Here is a 21,196-nt window from a genome sequence, read left to right on the forward strand (position 1 = left end):
TTCTCACCCTGACAAGTTAATCGTGCTTAGAAAGAAAGAGAAACGAAAGGAGAGAGAGAGAGAGAGAGAGAGAGGACAATCAGGATGCGTGCACACGCTGAAAATGATTTGTTAAAAGAAGGTCATAGGAGGATCTCTCGAGAGAAAGAGGATCCATCGGAAGCGATCCTTACAGGACGCGGAACGAAGAGGAACAAGGGCGGCGTACGCGATCGAGAAAAAACGAGGAAACCGAGGAGAAATAGCGAAATCTGCTCTCCTAATCTCCAAGACCAGCCGGAGGAGTGGTTACTGTTTCTCCTTGAGTCCGCCGAGAAGAGCGTGGCTCTCCATCGTCGCGCTGAGGTTGCTTAGATTGCTCAGGTTCCCCAGATTCCCCAGGTTCCCTAGATTCCCTAGATTCGGCTGATGAGCGTAATTCCTGATCTGATGCAGGCTGATCAGTTGATTCGGGAACGAGGTCGTGTTCTGATTGCTGCTCGTGGTGCCCGACGTGACACCGGACGACGAGGACGCCGGCGATGATTTCTGCGTCGAGTTGAACGCTTCGTAGAGGTACGGCCTGGAGGCTGGATGATGGCTGCCTGGGTAGTGAAGGTGGTTCAGCGGGTTCAACGGATGTTGCATAGAGGAGATCGAGTTTATCGAGATAGAGGAGATCGGTGTGAACGCTGAGCTACTGTTCGGATGATGATTCGCCCCTGGTTGCGGTGTCTGTTGCCTCGAGTCGTTCTCTATGTCTTTGTAATCGCCACGGTGTCCGTGACCTGGTAACAGCATCTCCGGATTCTGATTCTGATGGTAGTCGGTGTGATGATGGGGCAACCGATCGTGTAGATCGCTGATCATCGAGTCCGGGCTAACTTTCGGCCAGTAGTGATCCTGATGATGCGCCGCCATCGCGTGAATCGACGGCCTAAGACCGGTACCGATTATCGGCGGTCTCTTGTCCGTTCTCTCCGCGTGTTTCTGCATATGCTTGGCTAGATAGGTCTCCTGTGTGTAACTCTTGCCGCAGTACTGGCAGATGTGCGTCTTAAGGTGCTTGGACTCCTTGTGCTTCGGTATGTGCTCGAGCAGGCTAGGCTCGTCGGAGAAGCACTTGTAGCAGGAGTTACACTTGTACGGCTTGTCGGTCTGGTGGCAACGGGAGTGGCTCTGTAGGTTGCTCAGCTGGCTGAACGCCTTCGTACAGCCTGGATGCCGGCACTTGTACGGTTTGTCGCCGGTGTGCGTGCGGATGTGCTGCTGTAGGTGGCTCAGTTGGGTGAACTTCCGCTGGCAAATCTCGCAGCGGTACGGCTTGATGCCCAGGTGGATCCTGGTGTGCTGGGACAGGTACGAGGAGTTCGCGAACGCCTTCGCGCACTGGGTGCACTTGTAAGGCTTCGCCTCGCGCATGTGGATCTGCGTGTGGAGCTGCAGGTCCGCCTTGCTACCGAAGATCTGTCAACAGAATCGATAGAACGGGTGTTAATTGCGATACTTAACAATACTTACAGGTGTCGTCGTGTGAATATGTTCGTATTCTTCGTTGCGTACGGTAGTGTCCGAGAAGCGCCAGGACGCGAGGGTTGCGAAAGGGAAAGCGACGATCGATGGAATTTATCGTGAAAATTCCGTGGATAGGAATGTGTCAAGTCTCGAAGAGCTTGAAAACTTCAATTATGTGTTCGTCCTATCACGAGCTAATCGTTTTACCAAATAACCAGGTATACGAATTTTTCCATTTCCCAGAAATTAAGGAGCAGTGCACTTCTCCTTTTTCTGATCCGTTAAATTATTCCTTCCTTTCTACTAAACCAAAGAACCAATTTCTCCCTAAAATAACCATCATCGGAGGATCTTAATCGTCACTCGAGGGGTTTTACCAATAATTTTATTCATCGTAAACGGTATCCCATAAGAGGATCGCGGCGCAACGTCAGTAGCCTTTCCTTAGCGGCGTCTATTGCAAGCCGCGATTAACCGAATAATGAAAGAACCAATCGACAGGTGAAGGGGTTCCATCGTCGTCCTGTAACTTGTCCGGTCTCGTTCCTTCCATCGTAACCGGCTGCTTGCTCCGCTTCCTCCTCTCTCTCTCTCTCTCTTTCTGTGAGACGGCGCATTAGCCGTGCGTCGTGGTATATTTATAAATAAATAAATGTAAACGAGGACTGGCGGTAGCCAGAGCGTACGTGTAAAGCGGGGAGAGGATGACCTTGTCTATCATGGCCTAGCCTGCAGGCATACCTGACTGACTGGCTTTAGCTACCGCATAGAGATCTCTCTCTCTTTTTCCGTCTCTCTTCACCTCTTCCTCTCTTAATTCCCCCTTCCATCCAATCCTTTTATTTCGTCTCTCTGTCCGTCTTTCGCCTTCCTCTACTTTTATATTTCTTCTTCTTCTCTCTCTCCTTTTTGTTCCTGCCCTCGGTGTGTCTCGGCTCTCTTTGTACGGTAGTTCTTCTCGTTCCTCGTCGGTAGCCTTAAAATACCTCTTCTTTCTCTTTCTCCTTACAGTTTCGTTTCTTGGAACGAACAGAGACAGAGAAATGCTCATTACCGCCGCCACTGATGATTCCTATCAATACTGACTCCGTCGGTGTTCTAATTTGTCCGATCTATAATTGATGCCCCGGCGAACGAGGAGGAAACAAAGTAACTGGAACTTCCGGTGATTCTACGAATCATTTTCTACACGAATGACCAATTTTTGCCCCGACGATGGACCGGTTTCTTTTTCTCACCGAGCTCCACGGAATCGTATTAAGACAGAGTTCTAAAAATCTCTCGTTCGAGAGGTTGCCGAATTTCTATTTCGATCCTAAAAGTAGACAGTGACGACGATCATCGGGCAAGTCTCATGATAATTTGTCCACAGATTGATTCCTCGGAAGAATGAGAAGAGAGAGAGAGAGAGGAGAGCAACAATGTAATTCACTCGGGTCACGAGATTCCATCCTGGAAATAACGACGATGCGTGTTCAGACTTCTTGGAAGTGGAGTGATCGAGGGACGAGAGAGGGTATCGCACCAGGAGGACGCGGAGGAATCGTGGAAACTATCCTGGACACGCGAGGAACGATGTAAAGGCGGTCGGTTTCCTGGCTGATCGTCGATCGCTCGAGATTGTTACGTAAAACGACGGATTCCTTTCTCGGATCACTCTGCGCCACGCCCCGGGATCACAGCACAGATCCATGGCCTTCCAAGGATCACGCGTTTCCGTCTGTGTCCACGATCTCGATCGGACAATGCTTATGCACTTCATTATGCGAGCGTAATCGATGAAACGAATGTTCGAACGTTCGTCCAACAGGCTAATATTCGATAGATCTCTGCGATACTTTACCCGATTTGATTAATCCGATTTTTCATCGATCGTGAGTGTGATTGCAATTTCAGAAGAATCGCATGTGTTAGTTTTCCTTCTCAGTATAATTGGAGTTTAAATATCTTTGAAATTTCGAGCGAAATTGAACAATGTTCGATCTATTTTCAAATTCTCAAAACTCAGATAATTAAAAGATTGCAAAATTAATCCTGTAAGAATTACGGTTGATTTAGCAAGAATTAACGATTATTATAAAGAATATTCAGTGGAATTTAAAGGGTTAAATCGATCGTTTTATCATCCCACCTCACAAAAGTGTACACAGACGCGCTTAATTTTGGCTAAGAATACTGGCTCCACTCGAGCTAGACGCACACGTTTCCCAGATTCGACGACGGTTTTCGAAAGCAAGCTGAATTGGGTCAGACTCGTCGCACAGTCACCGAAAAAAAACTCGAGCAGATTATCGTCGTAATTTCGTCCACGCGGCGAAACTGACGGCGCAGCCTCCGGGCGGAAGTGTCTTCTCCGTGGATCGAACCGTTACCAAAGCCTTACGACCGTTATGATAATAATTTAGCCAAAGTCCAAGTAGGCAGTCGAAAAAATAATAACCGATTATTTTAAGCGTTAACTTCGAAAAACCAAAAAAAAAAAAAACCTTTCCAATTTCAATTTCCGCGGATTTATCCTGTCGACGGAATCACAAAACGCAAAGTGGTACATAATATCGTGGAGAAATTGATTTACGAGTAGGAAGAGGAACACGACAAGTGAATCGACGCGCTTCAAACCTGCTGCTCGATGATCTCTCGCGAGAGCTGCATTGGATTTTCCCTCCTGATTCGAATCGCGAAATGATCCAAGCGGAACGGATAAATACGCGAGATTATCTCTCGCGTGCGTAAAAGAAACGCGAGTGCGAATCTACCGGTGTCTGTATCACACTACGATTATGCTTGCCCCTCTTGTTCTCCCGTTTTTCACAGACAGAATTTTTCGGCGACGGTGGATATGTATGTAACGGCGGTGGAGAAAGAGCGGCGTAAGCCGCGGGAAAATACGATTATAGGAACACGAGACAGGCAGGAAGATGAGCTTCGTTGGAATTACAGGATTGCAGAGGGAAGATAAAAATATGGGTCCTAGAGTAGAGAGAAAGGGGGAGCGGGCGAGACGAAGGGTTCAGGGATGCAACGCCAAAGGGCAAAGTAAAATAGACTTCTACGGAGGAGGAGGACTGGTTGTTTCATAAACCGTGGACGCTTATCTCGCTTTGGAGTATAGTCGCTGGCTAATTGGTGCGAAACGTGTTTTCCTTATGGTGAATAAGGGTCAGGGGTCAGTAGTATAAACGTTAGAAATGTGGTGCAGAGCGGTGAATACGTGGATAAGGATATTGAAGCGGTTGGAGGATGAATTGAAAACTGAAAATGTCGACGGAGAAGTTGGAGAGTGGTGGAATTGAAGAGCCAACGTAGCGGGTGCTTCGAAAATATGTTAACACTTGTGTGAAAGTAACTTTTTTAGAGAAATGGAATTATCATTGGTGGGGTAAATTTCTGTGATACGTTGATTGCAATTTTTACGTGAAAATTGGGGTCTAAGGTGTTCGATTAGCGTGCTGATAATTCTCAGAAATGGCAGTGGCGATTTTTCAACCAAAAGTTTCACACCAACACTGAATCTGCTCTGAATTTTTCACAAATTTGCAATTAAAGTTGCACGTGATTAACATCAATTCACTTCGATTTGCTACAGATTTGGGTAGAAGAAAATTTCCGAACAATCTCGATGCACAGTAATCCGAAACCCACCGCTGTTAATCCATAGAAATTTATTTACGTAGGAAAACGCAAAACATTTGTAGAAGAAGTTCCACTCTTAAATCCGTCTAAGCTCGACTGAAACCCGGTTGTTACTCAACAGAAATCGACGTAGCGTTCAGCCGTGGAGCTAAACCGGAAGCGGATCATGTAACCAACCTCCCTTATCGAACTAATCTGTCCACCGTCTAACGTACATTGAAAAGAAAAGGAGAAACGAAGAAGAGGGACCTACCTCTGCCTAGAATAAAAAAAAAAAAAAAAGGAATCAAAAATGTCGGACATGGATACCGTTAGTCGTTTCGCGATATCCGCGAGATCTTCCTTAATTCTTTTTTACCAGCCGCACACACAGATCCTCCGAGGAAAGAGAAAGAGAGAGAGAGAGACTCGACCTCGAGAGGCAACGACTACGATCCTTTTACTCGTGATTTATTCGGCGATGGTTGTTGCGTGTGTCTTCAACAGCTGACTTGCCACGTCCTTTAACGGCCTGGGACCAGTATTTTTTATTTCCTCCTTTCGAAACGCGTCCTTGCCGGTGTCAAGTTCGCACACTCAGGGCCCACGTAACGCGATCGTGTTCTCTTCTACCTTCGATTCCTTCTCTCTCTCTCTCTCTCTCTCTCACCTTCGTTAACCTCTTTCCCGCTCTCCACGGACCACGATTAATCGAGAGAGGATTAAGGAATCGAGGTAGGAAATTCAGCTGGAATCACGCGGAATGTCGATTAAAAACTGCTCAACGCGCGCTCGCGAGCACTCTGTGATTACGCCTCTCTCACTTTGACGATGAGGAGAGGAGGAAAGAAAAAAAGATCGCGACCCTTCACTCGGTGAATCCACGAAGAATTGATTATTCGTTCTGATGTAGCTTCCTTTGTTTAATGAAGATGTATCTTTTTTTTTCTCTTCTTCTTCTTCTTCTTCTAAATGAGTCTGGATCCGAAATAGCCTGATGATAGCAACGTCATGATTTTTGGACGGATACACGATTTCTTTTTGTCTTCTCTCTCTCTCTCTCGAGAGAGAAACAACGCTCGTAAAAAGAACGTGGTCACGGGGGAAAGCAATCGTAAAGTGGCTAATTAACGACGCTTGGAGACTTTAATGCTCAACTAATTTCCTACGAGACGCGCCTTTTTAACCCTCACCGGTGAGTTTCTTCTTTTCGTGAAAATTGCGAACGATTTGAAAAATGTGTAAATAGTGCGAGGGTTCTCTTTCGATTCTCAGTTGGACAGGCCTGCTGGACGGAACGTTTCTTTCGCGCGCGAGTTATTACGTCGCGGAGGATGAGCGATTAGCGAACGCGAAGGTCCGTCCGGTAAATAATCGCGAGCGACGTTCCGTTCGATGCAAATCACGCGCCACCGGGTTGCAAATTGACACTTTCAATTGATAGGAGACTTTCGACGTGACCCTGATACGTTGCTCGAAATTACTCCACCGTTTCTTCTCTCTTTGCCTCGCCGAATGATTCACTCTTAATGACGAAAAGGTGTAGCAAAAAGTCACACGTCGTGACGAATCTCTAAATTTATCTACGAGAGGCGGAATCGCGGTGACGATTTTCGGTAAAAAATTAATTCTTGTGAACTTCAAAGCTTGTTTGAAAAATTCACAATTTTATCTATTCTTTCGACGAACTCGCTCCACGAAAACATATGGCGGCGAAGTAGCCGAGAAGGCGCCGAATTGATGTAGAATTTCGTATTTTTTTCGGTCGGCGTAATAAAGGAACGCGTTGAAAATTGCAATTTGTGCGGTTTCGAAACAGGAACGGGCACGGAATCCGATCGGAAATGAAAAATACTAATGACGAATTCCGAAAGCGGCAGCGGGTATGCGAGAAATTAACACTTTTAATTGCGAAACGGCTCGGACTGTGCGTGGCCTCGAGGCCGCTTCGCTGTTACTTCTGTAATTCTCTGATTAATCGAGAACGATTTACTTTGCACGACCGCTTAAGGAACCGAGAAAATCACGTTCGCGGTAATTTCTCGGCATAGAACGCTCCTGATGACTGTTAGGGAGAATGATCGATCATCGGCTTCAGCAGAGTCCCAGGCGAAAGAGAGAGAATTCTTTTTATTTCCTCCTCTTCTTCTTCCACCATCACTCTGTCCTCCTTTCTTCTATTTTAACTGTTACTCGGCTCGAGACGAAGTTCAGTGGCAAGTGTTATTTTGTAAAATATGACAGGAAACAATTGTGCGAGAATGAAGCGAGGCAGGAGAGAGGATGATCGATTTATTCGTAAATCGAGAGTAGATTGAACTTTACCAGACGATCGATCCTTTCAACGATGTAACTAAGAAGGTGTCAATATTCTCAGGATTCTCTCTCTCTCTTTCTCTGTCTTTCGCGCGGAGCTTAGGATAATTCGTGAATTATTCATCAGCGGACTCTAAAAACCGTCTGGCGGAAAGTGTTCACAATAATTTACGAAAAATTCCGACGCGTCCGCGAAAGGTTACCGTGGACCGAGTCATCGCTGAGGTTTTTCAGAATCTCGGGACAGAGGACGAAACAGCGAAGAGAGACGCCGATATGATAATTAACAAGATGAATTTAATTAATATAAATAGTTTACGGATAAAATAGCCGATGATCGATATGATAATTAGTAAGATAAATTTAATTGATATATGTAGTTCAGTGAGATGTATCCCGAGAAAAAGGAGAAGAAGAAGAGATTGTACGATTTGAGATAAAATAACGAGGATCGATATTGTAATTAAGATAAATTTAATTAATGTAGTGTGTAGTGAGAAATATTTAGAGGAATGGTAAAAAAAATTCTATGAATATTAAGAGTCCAATTATCGAGGAGAAATAATTTTTTTCAGATATGATAAGAAAAGTTTAATTTAATTCACGCGAAATTTTCGTTCACCTCGGCCATTCCTTTCTCGTGGCACCGCAGAAGGAGAGAGAGAAAGAGATCGTAGGTTGATCATGGCAGATCCTTCGTGTAGATCCAGCCACATCTTTGGACCGGTGCCTACGCGTAGCCTCGGGCCAGGACTCGTAAATTCAATTTAAATATTCGACCTTAATGACGGTGCGTGGCCAGAGAACATTCGGTAGTCGTCAGGGTCGTGCGCGATTCGCGCGAATTAGGTCCCTCAAAAATTCTCCCAATTATTCTAAATTTCGACACATTTCACTGAATTACATTTGCCCTTCCACTTCTGCAGAAAAAAAAAAATAAAATTTGCAGGAATTAGCCTTTCAAAAGTTGTCCCAATTATTCTAAATTCCAACACATTTCACTGAATCAAATTTTCCCCTTAATTTATGCAAGAATTGCACGAATTAGTGCCCCAAAAATTCTCCCAATTATTCTGAATTCAAACATACTTCACTATACCAAATTTCTTCTTCAATTTTTGCGAAAACAAAATTTGCACGAATTAGTCTCCCAAAAATTCACCCAATTATTCTAAGTTCCAGCATACTCCGCTAAACAAATTTCCACCGGAACTTTTGTTTATGGTAATTTGCACCTAACGAGAGTAGAATTAATACGAAACATTTTTTATAAATTGTACAACAACGCCAGTATCTGTGTGTTTTTCTTCTCGTTTTCGATGAGATAGAAAAGCACGAAATTATTTATCGCGATTAACGAAACCGGAACTACGAGGAGATTAAAACGACGAAGAAATAAAACGGTGAAATTTATTCGACCAGATTGCATTACGGGTTGATCGTCGTTCATCCTTTTACTCCGTCGCTAAAAATAATACATCGATCCATGGATTTTTAACCGCGCTCACTATCATCGTCAAAATTCTTCGCTACAACAAACTTTACAAATTCCATGTTTTTCCAGTCGTAAAGATTTATTCGATTTTATCCATGTACATACCGGTAATCTTATTACACGAAACGATAAGCAAATAATCAACGATAATTGATGTGCGAATCATTGTATTCACTCTTCGAGATCTTGATCAACACAGCATTGAGCATTATTTCTGCAAGGTTTATAAAAATTTGTTTCTCTTGTGTAATTCTTCCGACAGTATTAAAAATCACAATCAACATTCCCATTCAGCGAAATAATAATCGAGAGGAAAAGAAACCCGAAGGAAATGTCACCATAAACATATTTTTTACTATTATTTCGCGTTACGTAAAATATGAGAGATATTTCGGTTCGGCTCTCGTCTGTAATTAAACATGACGTACCGAATGTAAATCCGACAAATTAACAATTTTTCCAAATTTCAATAAATCACAATCAGCCAGACGAGACTCCGCTTAATTCCGACGATAATCACTACCGAAAACACGCGAACGTGTGTTATTATATTAACACCGTGTACGTTCCGTCGAATTATTCAACGATAACGCCTATCAGTCGTTCTCTCAATAAAGATCGCACGGAAACTGGTCGAAGAAATTACCGTCGAATACAATTCTGCGAATATTTATACTATACAGGGTGTCCCGTAACTCCTCGAACACCCGGAAATGGGGGGTTGCTGGGGTGACTCTGAACAACTTTTTCCTTTACCAAAATGTTGTTTGAAGCTTCCTGTCAAAAAAATTTCACTTTGCACCGCTATTTTTATAAGGCTTAGAGAAATGGGTTTTTGCCGTCATTCTGACATTTGTATAAATTTTTGAAAAAACTGCAATTAGTCGGAATCGTGAAGAAAATAGCCTCTGTTCTCCGCCCCTGAGCGCGGGCTCTACGCGCGTTGTAATTGGCCAGTGTTTTTCGTTAATAACTCGAAAACGAAGCTTCAGACTGTATTTTGGAAAAGGAAAAAGTTGTTCAGAGTCACCCCAGCAACCCCCCATTTCCGGGTGTTCGAGGAGTTACGGGACACCCTGTAGAAGCGATCTTTCCTAAGTTCTCCGAATAAAAAAAGTCGGCTATAAAAGATAATTATTATCTTTTACGACGTTTGCAACATACTGTGTGACCACAGTGAACGTTATTTTTCCTGATATCTCAGGGAAATACCGGACAGTCTACCATGAAACCATTCGTTTCAATCACAAATGAATATCAAAGAGCGCTAAATAAAAAATCAACAGTAAAAATATGATTAACCAGGAAATTACGAATTGAAAAGTTCCTCTCCGTTTATACGACGAATTCGTCCCGTGAATAATACAACAGCTGTTATTTCGTTGTATGTAAACTGAAGGAGAACTGAAAACCATCGTACAAAATTAAACGAGTCTGAATAAAGGGTTTGATTGGGGTTAAAATCTCGATTTAATCAGTTCCATGGAACCTGCGATAATTCACACCGTTGTACCCTTATTTCTCCTATTCTCCAGAATGGAATCTGTCGAGGAACGAAGTTGCGGCCAGGGGAATTCGGTGAAACGATTTCCGCGCGGTCAACATCGAGTCGATACGGTTATTTAACGAATAACTCGATCTGCCACGCGTCAATTTCCATCGTAGAGCGACAGAGCAAGGGAGAGAGAGAGTGCCAACGAGGGGGTGAAAGTGATTCAAACCGTTTGGAAACCACCGTCCACAGCCCCGTGACAACCTGTTGATAGAAATTTTCGTGGCGGCGAAACGTGTCACCGGAGTTGGGCCACGCTCGACGCGCGATAATTGCATCGACGTTCACCCGTGTACACCCGCCGGAAATTTTATTTGGTACACCAACCCAACCGACAGCGTTTCAATCTTTTATTCGCCGCGCTTCGTACCGCCGGTGATCGTGGCCGAGAAACGCCTGGATTTTCCGCCGGATGGAATTAGCGTTTTGGTTTTCCGCGCCACGCCAAACGGGTAATTACCACCGTTGAATTTTTGCGCTGAGAGAAATTGCCCTCGTGATCCATTTTTTCCGAGGGTTCAATTTTGAAACTGCGACACGGGGAATACGCGATTCGATCAACTGTGAAAATTAACCCTTTCGCTGTTGTTGGTGTTTGTAGGCGGTTTGAAAATTTTCGAGACTTCACTTTTTTGCCCTTTACGCGCTTCCATTTTAATTTAATAAGAGAAATTTGGGAAGGATAAATTCTGGAATTTTGACTTTAGAATATTTTTAAAATTTTGAAACGCCGAAACTGGAGGATCTATCGTCTGGCACGCGCGTTATGTCCTAAAATCTGTCGCAGAGAAAGGGTTAAAGGTTCGCAATTCTGGAGACGAAAATTTGTGAAATCTTTTCTTTCTGTATTTTCACTTCGAAAATATACTATTACATTTGTTACTTCGCGTTGAATTCGAAGTAACCCGCCTTCAGAATTTTAACGTTACTACAGTTAGTAAAAAAATGGTATTTTTGCTAATATTAACATAAACGTGACAAAAGATAAATCTCAGTATTGCTGTGTTAAAGAAACTCGAGCGAACGGTACACGTTCATTGTGAAATAAATATCTGTAAGTTTACGGAGAATTGTAAGAGAAATTCTTCCCTACAATAATTTCACTTCTCCTTTGCTTTCGCGAGTTTACATTTTTATATCGAAGCAAACGTCCATTAAACGGGAGATCCAATGAATGCCATTTTTATACTAATAATAAACATCTAAAAGGGGAAACACAGTGCAACTGGTAAAAAAAAGAAAGAAGAAAAAAATTGTCCCCACGATTATCGTCTGAAGAACGTCCAATTGCGTTTGAAAGCGAGCGAACAAAGAGATCCTCTCCCCGAGGAAGAGACTCGGTGATAAAAAAAAACGACGGTGAACTTTTGTGGTAGATTATTCGATAAACCTAAGGAATACAGTTTCCGTGAATTTAAATAACAATTATTCCACGGTAAAGCTGAATATAATTCAAGGAAAATCTACAAAACAAGGAACAAGAACGTTTTCTTCCCTTACGGTAGAATCGTTCTCTTCTGTGTGGCCATTAAATGGCCAATTTGAGGCAACGGAATATTCTACGCAGACGAATAAACAAATCGCAACCCTTCTACGTGCTCGAGACGAAAATTTCACCGGAAGATTGCGCTAAAAAAAAATTCGATCGATCATTTCATCGACAAATTCCCGGCTTTCGTTGCGGAGGATCGAGAATAGGATTGGGGGGAAGAGAGAAAAGAAGAGAAAAATGTTACATAGGGTGGGCTGGATGAAAGGGGCCAAGAAATCGGCAAATGTTTCCTGCCCACGAAGAATCGACAGATTACCGGGATAGATCTTCAACGATCCTTAGAGAAAATTCGAAAAGGCACTTATGCGTGCCCTCGACAGGCCCTTAGAGGGGCCCAAAGAACGAAGGGGGAAGGGAACCACACGGCCATCCGTCATTCTACAAGTTGACGTGAAACTGCGCTTCCACGAAGAGAAAATATTTGTCGGACAAGCAGCCGGGGAGGAGGAGCCATTCTTCATACGTTCCCTCCTTTTCAGCCTTCGTTCGTGTGAATTATCAATTTTTTTTTTTTTTTTTTTTTTTTAAGAAAGATCTTCGTTATCGCTCCAATTTCAGATCTAGGCTCAACCGTGTACAATAACGATAATAATTAAAATTGTTCCAACAGAATTAAGCCTCTGTAAATCTCTATGCACACCAATACGAAAAACTTGTGCTCCGTAGTACAGCGATTCCTACATTCAGTGATAGAATCATATTTTTTTATTAAAATCTTCATTTTCGCTTGACTATCAAGCACTTGGATTTGTTATCAAGTTTAAACCTAAGAGTGTATAATAAAAATAATCCCAATTCCTGTAATCTCCATAGTGAAACTTCTAAACCGCATAAAGTTGAGAGTATACAAAATAATAATAACAATATCGAACTACCGTCCAAGTAGATATTATCCTTGCAACCCTCCCTCTTCGCTATTGAAATAAAAAGAAGAAATACCACGTTGAATGGGATATCAGACCACGGAACTTCCTCTGATACGTTTCTAACAGACGTCTATAGCCAACACGCCTAATTACACTTAATCGAAACGACGAAAAAAGGTGGAAAAAAGAGGGAGAGCCAGGGAGAGACAGAGAGTGGACGAATCGATTGGGGCGGGTTCTGAACCAGAGGCACCACTTTTATGCAACGTTTTCCATAACGCTCGTGATTGTTTCGAGAAATATTTATTCCGGCTAAAAGGGAGTCTGACTAAGCGGATTCTTGCGGCCAGAGAGGCACGATTTACGGGAACGGTATTGTGCAAGCCCCCTGTCTCGGTTGACAGGTTTTCAAGCCATCGTGCTCTAGTCATTACCAGTTGTTAACGTTTCTCGAACGTCGTGGTAATGATACACAGCCGATTCTACGCGAAACTGAAATCGAAACGGGTTCTCCGTGCCTCGAGAAAGACAGAGAGAAAGAAAGAGGGAGAACCCGCGGTTAATTATTCCTGGAATTATTAATTATCCCTTTGTGAACGGCGGAACGACGTCGCGACGCTCTAGAATCGACGCGATTTCCAAGCTAATCTGCAAACATTTACGCCCTCTCCAGCTATCTCTGTTTTCGAAATTACCCACTCTTTTCCTCCCCCCCCCTTCAATTTTATAATTATCTTTACTCGCGTTGTTGCAACATTATATCGTTACAAGCTTAAATTCTTTATTATAATTATCAATCTCTCGATTCTCTCTCGTTAAAATGTAAAATCTGTTACGAAATATAATTTCTCTTCACGTTGTTACCAGGTTAATTTTGTAATTTAGTAATTACCCGAATGTCGAAAGGTTTCAAGATACACAGGTAAAAAAAAAAAGAAGGAAGAATTGTTCGGTATCACTGGAAAATCATTATTACGGGATTATAAAATACTTCGGGTTGGAATATTAATGAAGAAAAATTTCAAGGATATTTAAACTCGAATTACGCGGCAAGAGAGAGAGAGAGAGAAAACCAAACACGCGATTCCTCTATTATCATAATCTTCACCCAGCTCTCTCTCTCTTCACCCTTTGTGCCGGATCTTCATCATCATCCACCAGAAAGAACGAGTATAATCGAGCACACGACGGCTACTTGATTTTCCATACGATTTATGCGAATACGATTGTACACACCGGGGAAAAATGCCTCCCTTTTCATCGTTTCACCCCTTGCCGTGACCGTCATCTGGGACCTATTTGGACCCACGTGCACGGAAAATGCTTCGAAGGGTGTCTCTCTTTGTGAACAGGGGAGAAACCCGGTGTGTAAATAGAGATCGTTCCGTGATTCTGCGGTGACGCTTTGTGGCCCTTTCGTCGGGACTCTTTATCGCGATGAACGATAAACGATCGTGCAACTATGCGACAATTCGAAATACCTCTCGGTTCCGGGATGACGGCGGAATTTTTCGCCGGTTTTTCGTCACGATGATTTAACGCCCGTGCTTCTTTTACACGTGGTACTAGCGTGAAGTGAATGGGAAATGTGGAACGTTTTTTTTTTTTTTTATTCTTTCGTTAATAAAAATTCTCGATTTTCTCGAGATCAGTTTTCTGCACTCACCCCCTAAATTTCTGGTCTAATTTAATTTCTCGATTAATTTTCAGCTGTTCTGTGTTACTTTCTATGTGGAAACAAATAAAGGAAGATTCGAAATTTTTTGGTAAAACTAGCACAATTGCTGTCCGAGGAAAATCTCTAATTTTTTCGACTCACCTTAATTTCTCAATTAATTAAACTCTCTTTTCACCATCGACATTGTGTCATCTCTCCGTGTAACTTTTCACACGTAACTGAGTAAAGAAATCCCCGCAGTTCCCTGACAAAACGTGCTTAATTTCGACCGAAGAAAAATCTGACTGCGGAGAAAAATCAATCGCAAGCGTCCAATTAGAAAAATCCACAGTTACGCAACAGCGTGATCGGCAAACTCGAGTCGAGAGAGCGTGGTTTCGCACGCAATTTCTCGCAGGACGGCCTCTCTCGAAACTGGTTCTTTTCTTTAATGGCACACGATGACGATTATGATGCTAATGATAACGACGTCGACCGCGACGGCAAGAGCACACCGACCAGAAGAGAAGGCGAACGGGAGAAAGAGAGAGAGAGAGAATAAGGCAACCGGGGAGTAATTTTCGTTATCGATTACCGCGGCGTTCCATTAAAATTACGAGCGGCACACGGCAACACACGGTGACAATGTAAGCCACTTGTATGAATGATGATGCTGAACATAAAGATTGCTCTGATAAGGGACACGGGGTAAGAAACGGCAGGGCTTGATGCTCTCGTAATCGCGCAATATTCCGGCGTTAATTAGGATGGCCAGAGGGGCGAGGTGGACGTTGAAATCTAGACGGCACGCACCGCGATTTTCGTGATAGGAATCTACGATGAAAAAAAAGGGGGGAAAAAGAAGAAGAAGAAGGAACTGATTAGCCTTGCAAAGTATCGAGTTTACGACGCTACTGAATTTCGCTCGCGCATTTTTACCTGAGATATAATAAAAATCTCTCCGAACGCTCCAAAGTCTTGCTGCGAATTTCGAAAAAATTAGCGAAAAATCTGGCCAAACGAATCGCAGAAAAATGTTCATTCTACAAGAGGGAGGGAGGTGAAACAGTTCGAGAAGAGAATTGGTAATTTAATCGGGAAATGGAAAATTCCTGTCGGAAATATTCGAGATTAGCAATTAAGAGTTATTTTATAATCATCGAAAATTGTACGATATTAATGTAAGAGAGATAAGGAACAAGGGAATATCCAAGAAAGTGAAGGGAAAAAAGGGGGAGGGGGGAGGGAAGCAATATTTCCGGGGGGGTTGAATTCAAGGAGCAGAGAGCCACGACACAAAATTGTCAGCGATTACAATAATGATAATAATAACGAGGACGATGATGATGCGGCGGATGATTCCATCTTTTTCGTTCTCGCGGCAATCTCGTCCCCCTGGTTGCATACGGCAGCTGGTAGGTGCCCGACCAACGAGTATCCCAGCTGATTCTTTATCTCCCCAATTATACAATCCTCTTTCTAATTGGCCGTCCGTTCGACCACCCTTAACGAAAAGCGAAACTCGACCTGGCGGATTCTTTTTCACGCCGACGGCCGACTTCTGTTCGATTCTACTCCTTCCACATTTCTGTCTACTCCTTCTCCTTCTTCTTCTTCTTCTTCTTCTTCACGGTCCTTAGAGGAGATAAAGATCTTCGATACTATCGAACGAATCATAATCCGATCGAAGAGTGCTAATTTGGTTATCGAGGAAAGATGGAAACTTGGAATTTCCTTTCCTTTTGGGAAACTGTCGACGAAAATTTGTGCAGAATACTCGAAATTGTAATTCAGTCGATGAGTTAATTTGGTTATTGCGGGAAGATGGAAACTTGGAATTTTCTTTCCTCTTGGAAAATTACTGCAGAACACTTCAAATTGTAATTCACTCGAAGACTGTTAATTTGGCAATCACTGAAAGATGGAAACTTTAAATTTTCTTTCTTTTTGGGAAACTATTGACGAAAATTTGTGCAGAATATTCGAAATTGTAATTCAGTCGATGAGTTAATTTGGTTATCGGGGAAAGACGAAAACTTAAAATTTTCTTTCCTTTTGGAAAATTATTGCAGGACACTCAAAATCGTAATTCACTCGAAGACTGTTAATTTGCCAATCGTTGAGAGATGGAAACTTGGAATTTTCTTTCCTTTTGGAAAATTACTGCAGGACACTCCAAATCGTAATTCACTCGAAGACTGTTAATTTGGCAATCGCTGAAAGATGGAAACTTTACATTTTCTTTCTTTTTGGAAAACTGCCGACGAAAATTTGTGCAGAATACTCGAAATTGTAATTCAGTCGATGAGTTAATTTGGTTATCGGGGAAAGACGAAAACTTAAAATTTTCTTTCCTCTTGGAAAACTACTGCAGAACACTCCAAATCATAATTCACTCAAAGACTGTTAATTTGGTTATCGGGGAAAGACGAAAACTTAAAATTTTCTTTCCTTTTGGAAAATTATTGCAGAACACTCAAAATCGTAATTCACTCGAAGACTGTTAATTTGGCAATCGTTGAGAGATGGAAACTTGGAATTTTCTTTCCTTTTCGAAAATTACTGCAGGACACTCCAAATCGTAATTCACTCGAAGACTGTTAATCTGGCAATCGCTGAAAGATGGAAACTTGGAATTTTCTTTCTTTCGGAAAACTACAGCAGTACACTCGGAGACATAATTTAATTAAGTACAGCGGAAAGGTAAACCTTAAATTTTGATTGAAATTTGATGATCAATTTAAAACACTTTAAGCAACAAATTAATTACCACAAGGAAATATCAAGGGATCATTTCTTCCCGGCAATTAACCGCGAATAAGCGGAAGAAATAAACGAAGGAGAGGGAGAGATGTTTTTTTCCCCGGAACGATTAGGAGGGTGATTTGAGAGAAAAAAAGAAGAAGCAAAGAGTAAGAGTAAAGTCGCAAGCACACGCAACCCTATCCGCACGCAAATCACGTTCTCCTCCCCCGTGGACGCGTCGATCCGTGTGGGTAGGTGTGAATCGAGCTTAAGCCCGCGAAACCGCCATTCATTAAACGCGAGCTGCTGCTGCACTCTCTGGTTGCCCGCAGCTGGTCCCTCCCTCCCTCTCTCTTTCTCTCCTCTCTGTCTGTGTAAACTAGTCATTTATACGCGGCCTTCATAATTGAACATCACATTAGAGCGAGCGATTTACAATTCGTCGAAAACGTTCCCGGGCAATTTGTATTCCGCGCTCATGCCCTTAATCCGCGATCGTTTGCACGGGAAACGCGTTGCAACCCTCTTGCGAATTAATTCGAGAATCACCGTGTACTACATTGAATACGTGCTCCGCCGGATAGGAGAGAATTTCTTCGAACCAAGGAGTTATCTTCACCCGTCCAATTTAAATACCGACATTTTTCTTTTGGGACAAAGTCTAGGAAGACGGAAGTCCGAGTTGAAGATTTTCCAGAGAATATATAATTACAGTACTGAAGAATTTTGTTTTGGTACAAAAAGGACTAGATTAAAATTGTCTTAAAATTTTCACATTTTTCAGATTGATCTCTGAATTCTTCTTTGTCCCCAGAATCGTTTCAAAAGTGTCAATTTCAGAAGCAGGAAATCAGTACAATAATTGAATTTCCTAAATAAAACGTGTGCCCTTTCGTCCACAAAAATTAAATTTTCCGTTCTTCTTTCTCCCACCTCTAAAATTCCCTCTCACTTGGATCATTGAAAAACATTCGACCAATTATCTCCTCAAGTGCTCGTATAATACATTCTCTCTCGTGCAGAAGGCAAGAAAAAACCGCGCAGCATGTAAAATTCTATTAAAACGAGCATTTCTCCGTAATATTAAACGCACGCGTAAATCACTGATAATCGGAACGTGTCTCGAGTGGTGGATCCGGTGAGAGGACACACCGTTCCATTGGCGAAAGGAGCAGTCGTCGCCGTTCCATCGAACTTCCGGTTCGCGGTGCTCTCGAAACGAGACCAGCATCCTCCTCACCTGTGGATCGGGCTTACTCTATTCCCGCCATTCATTACCCCGTTCCTAGGAAGGACGTGTTTCAGGATCACAGACGAGAAACTAACTGACTGAACGACCAACCAGAAGAAGAAGAAGAGGAAAAATAAGAATAAGGAGAAAATAAACAGGATGAAAGAATGAAATGAAGAGGAGAGGGGAAAAAGGATCAACGAACCACGTCAACTTCTAGTCTTTTTTCCTTCCTCTCTCTCTCTCTCTGTTCTCGAGGATTATAGCCTTTTAACCGGCCTAAATAGTTTCCATGAAATTACATACTCGCATTCGAAAGGATACTCGGTTTATCTCGAACGCGAGATACCACTATTTAGTAGAGGCTAGCCACTCTCGCCAGGGACTTTTCCTTCGAGGACGATCGTTTCCCTTCTGTTTTTTTCCCCCCTCTATTCTCTGCTTTTTACTATTTTTTTTTCCCCGCGGTTTCGACCATTTGTAGTTTGATATATTAGATCGCGGCCGAGCTGTAATTCTAGCAGCGATTACACTTTGGAAAATAAAATGGCGCGGGGAGTCGTTAATGCGCTTCCTGCGCGATAATTAGCGATGAAAAAGGAGAGAGAGAGGATGGGATGATGATTTTACGGAGAGAAATCGGTCGAAACTGTTTGTAGCTTCGTCTTTCGGCGATTTTCCATTCTGGAGGATTTTTCAATAGTCGGTAAGTTGACCTAGTGGTTCATTTTCGAGTGGTTAACCCTTTGAGGACTGTGACCTACGTTTTCATCGGTATTACCGTTCGTTAATTATATACAAATACATGTTGTATTGTGAATGAAAAATTTCGTTAAACAAAGTATCTTCCTGTGTCTCAAAATGAACAAAGACACTCAGTCTGCAGTGTTACTCTCTTGCGTTGAAAGTGCCCAAAGGGTTAAGGTCCCGTCGTTCTCGTGGAACTTGGACACTTTCTAATTTTTCCGACAGAGGATTTTTGCAAATTTTTGAAAATTAGTTCGAAACTCAATCTGCAGGCTTAGTTTCCCATGTTGAAACTTGGTACCAAAAGGGTTAAGATCCTGTCATCAGCACGAAACTTGGAAACTCCTTAATTTCTCTAACAGAGAATTTTTGCAAACTTGTGAAAATTAGTATCATCCTGTATCTCAAAATGAGCAACAAAATTCAATCTACACGCTTAGTTTCACGTGTTCAAATTTGGTACCCAAAGGGTTAACTTGAAAACGATTTTCATACCTCCTATAAAACGAATTTTCTGAATACCAAAAAATATTGTGTCAGAGTGTGCTCTGCACGTATTACAGCGAAACGAGCTCAGGTGATTTCGAGTTTCGCGGAGGAAGGACGGAGTTGGAGGAGCGAAGGGGGACAAGCAGGAAGGAAGAGAGGAGGTGAAAAAGGTAGCAAAGACATTTTTCCTTGGCGTTTTCATAGAACGACTCTCGGCGTTTGCAGGAATCCCTTCGTCTGCAACAATTACCAGTCGTAAACGCAGCCTCTCTACAACCAGACTCCACTGGTTCAGATTGAAATATGAAGAAGCTACTAAATTTTTCTCTCATCTGCCACCTGATTTCCACGGTCAATATTCAACGATCGTTCTCTCATTATTGTAATCGTGTATTCGATATTTTCAATAAAATTCTACAAACAACGAAACGAACCGTGTTCGAACCAATTAGTGTCCCTAAAAGTGATTGAAATCGTGAAATCAAGGAAGTCTGGAGTTTTTCGAAACTTTTCGCGATTAATTGGCGTGGAAAATTTTCACTTCCCCTCGAAAAAAGACGGAAGACCGAACGAAAGAAGGGGAGAACGAGAGAAGAAAGGTGGTCCAGCTTCTTGTAAAACGTTGTGCTCTTGCACCCTTTGTTTCTTTCTCTCGCCTGGCAAAAACGGACGCTCGTAATTGAGGTTTTAACGAGTGAAAATTTATCGAGATGCCACTTCTTCGCCTTTTTTTGTCGTGGGACCGGATCGATCTGTTTTACATCGATTCTATATCCCGATTAATTGGGAAATTGTGCAAAAATTGTGCGCCGCGAGAGGGATGTTGAATAAACGGCCGATCTCTCTCTCTCTCTCTCGCGGATGGGTTAAAAAAGCCTCGAGAAACTTTTCTACTCGATTATGATTCGATAGGTTTTGGAAAATTTGCTGAAACATCGCTTAGAGATGGGGAATATTTTTTCCTCGTACGTCGGTACATTTGGGGAAAAAAATTTAAAGCTCGCTGAATATTTTAAAAATCGCGAAAATTGGACATTGAAAAAATTCCCGTTGTAAATATTGGAAATTTGTAAAATAAAGATCGAAATAACACGGGGATTGCAAAATTAAAAAGTGAGAGCTTGGAGATTTGGATTATTAAAACAGCGAAAGAAAAAAAGCACACAAAATTTATCAACGCGAAAAGTTTCCATTGTGAAGATTGCAAATTCGTACGATAAGGATTAAAAACAATTTTCGGATTGCAGCGTTAAAAACCGAGGGCGCGGAGATTTGGATTGCTGAAAAGAAGGGAAACAAAATCAAAAATTTGACAATGTGAAAAATTTCCTGTTCTACTGCAATTAATTGGCGAAACGATAAACGAGGGAGATACCTGGAAAATCAGAAAATAATACCAGAGAACATCTGAAAAAAAAAAAAAAAAAAAAAAAAAAATCA

General features: G+C 42.4%; 1 protein-coding gene across 1 annotated transcript in view; it reads right to left on the bottom strand.

The window, feature by feature from the left end:
* Nucleotides 1-288: 288 nt before the first annotated feature.
* The window catches only part of LOC108570622 (zinc finger protein rotund-like), a 252,569-nt gene continuing 231,661 nt past the window's right edge, over nt 289-21,196 (bottom strand). The window contains exon 6 of the mRNA XM_017932507.1: nt 289-1,446. Coding sequence (XP_017787996.1) covers nt 289-1,446 — 1,158 coding nt within the window. The remainder of the gene's footprint in view (nt 1,447-21,196) is intronic.

Source organism: Habropoda laboriosa, unplaced genomic scaffold, assembly GCF_001263275.1.
Source record: "Habropoda laboriosa isolate 0110345459 unplaced genomic scaffold, ASM126327v1 scaffold101, whole genome shotgun sequence".
In the NCBI taxonomy this organism is placed as follows: Eukaryota; Metazoa; Arthropoda; class Insecta; order Hymenoptera; family Apidae; genus Habropoda; species Habropoda laboriosa.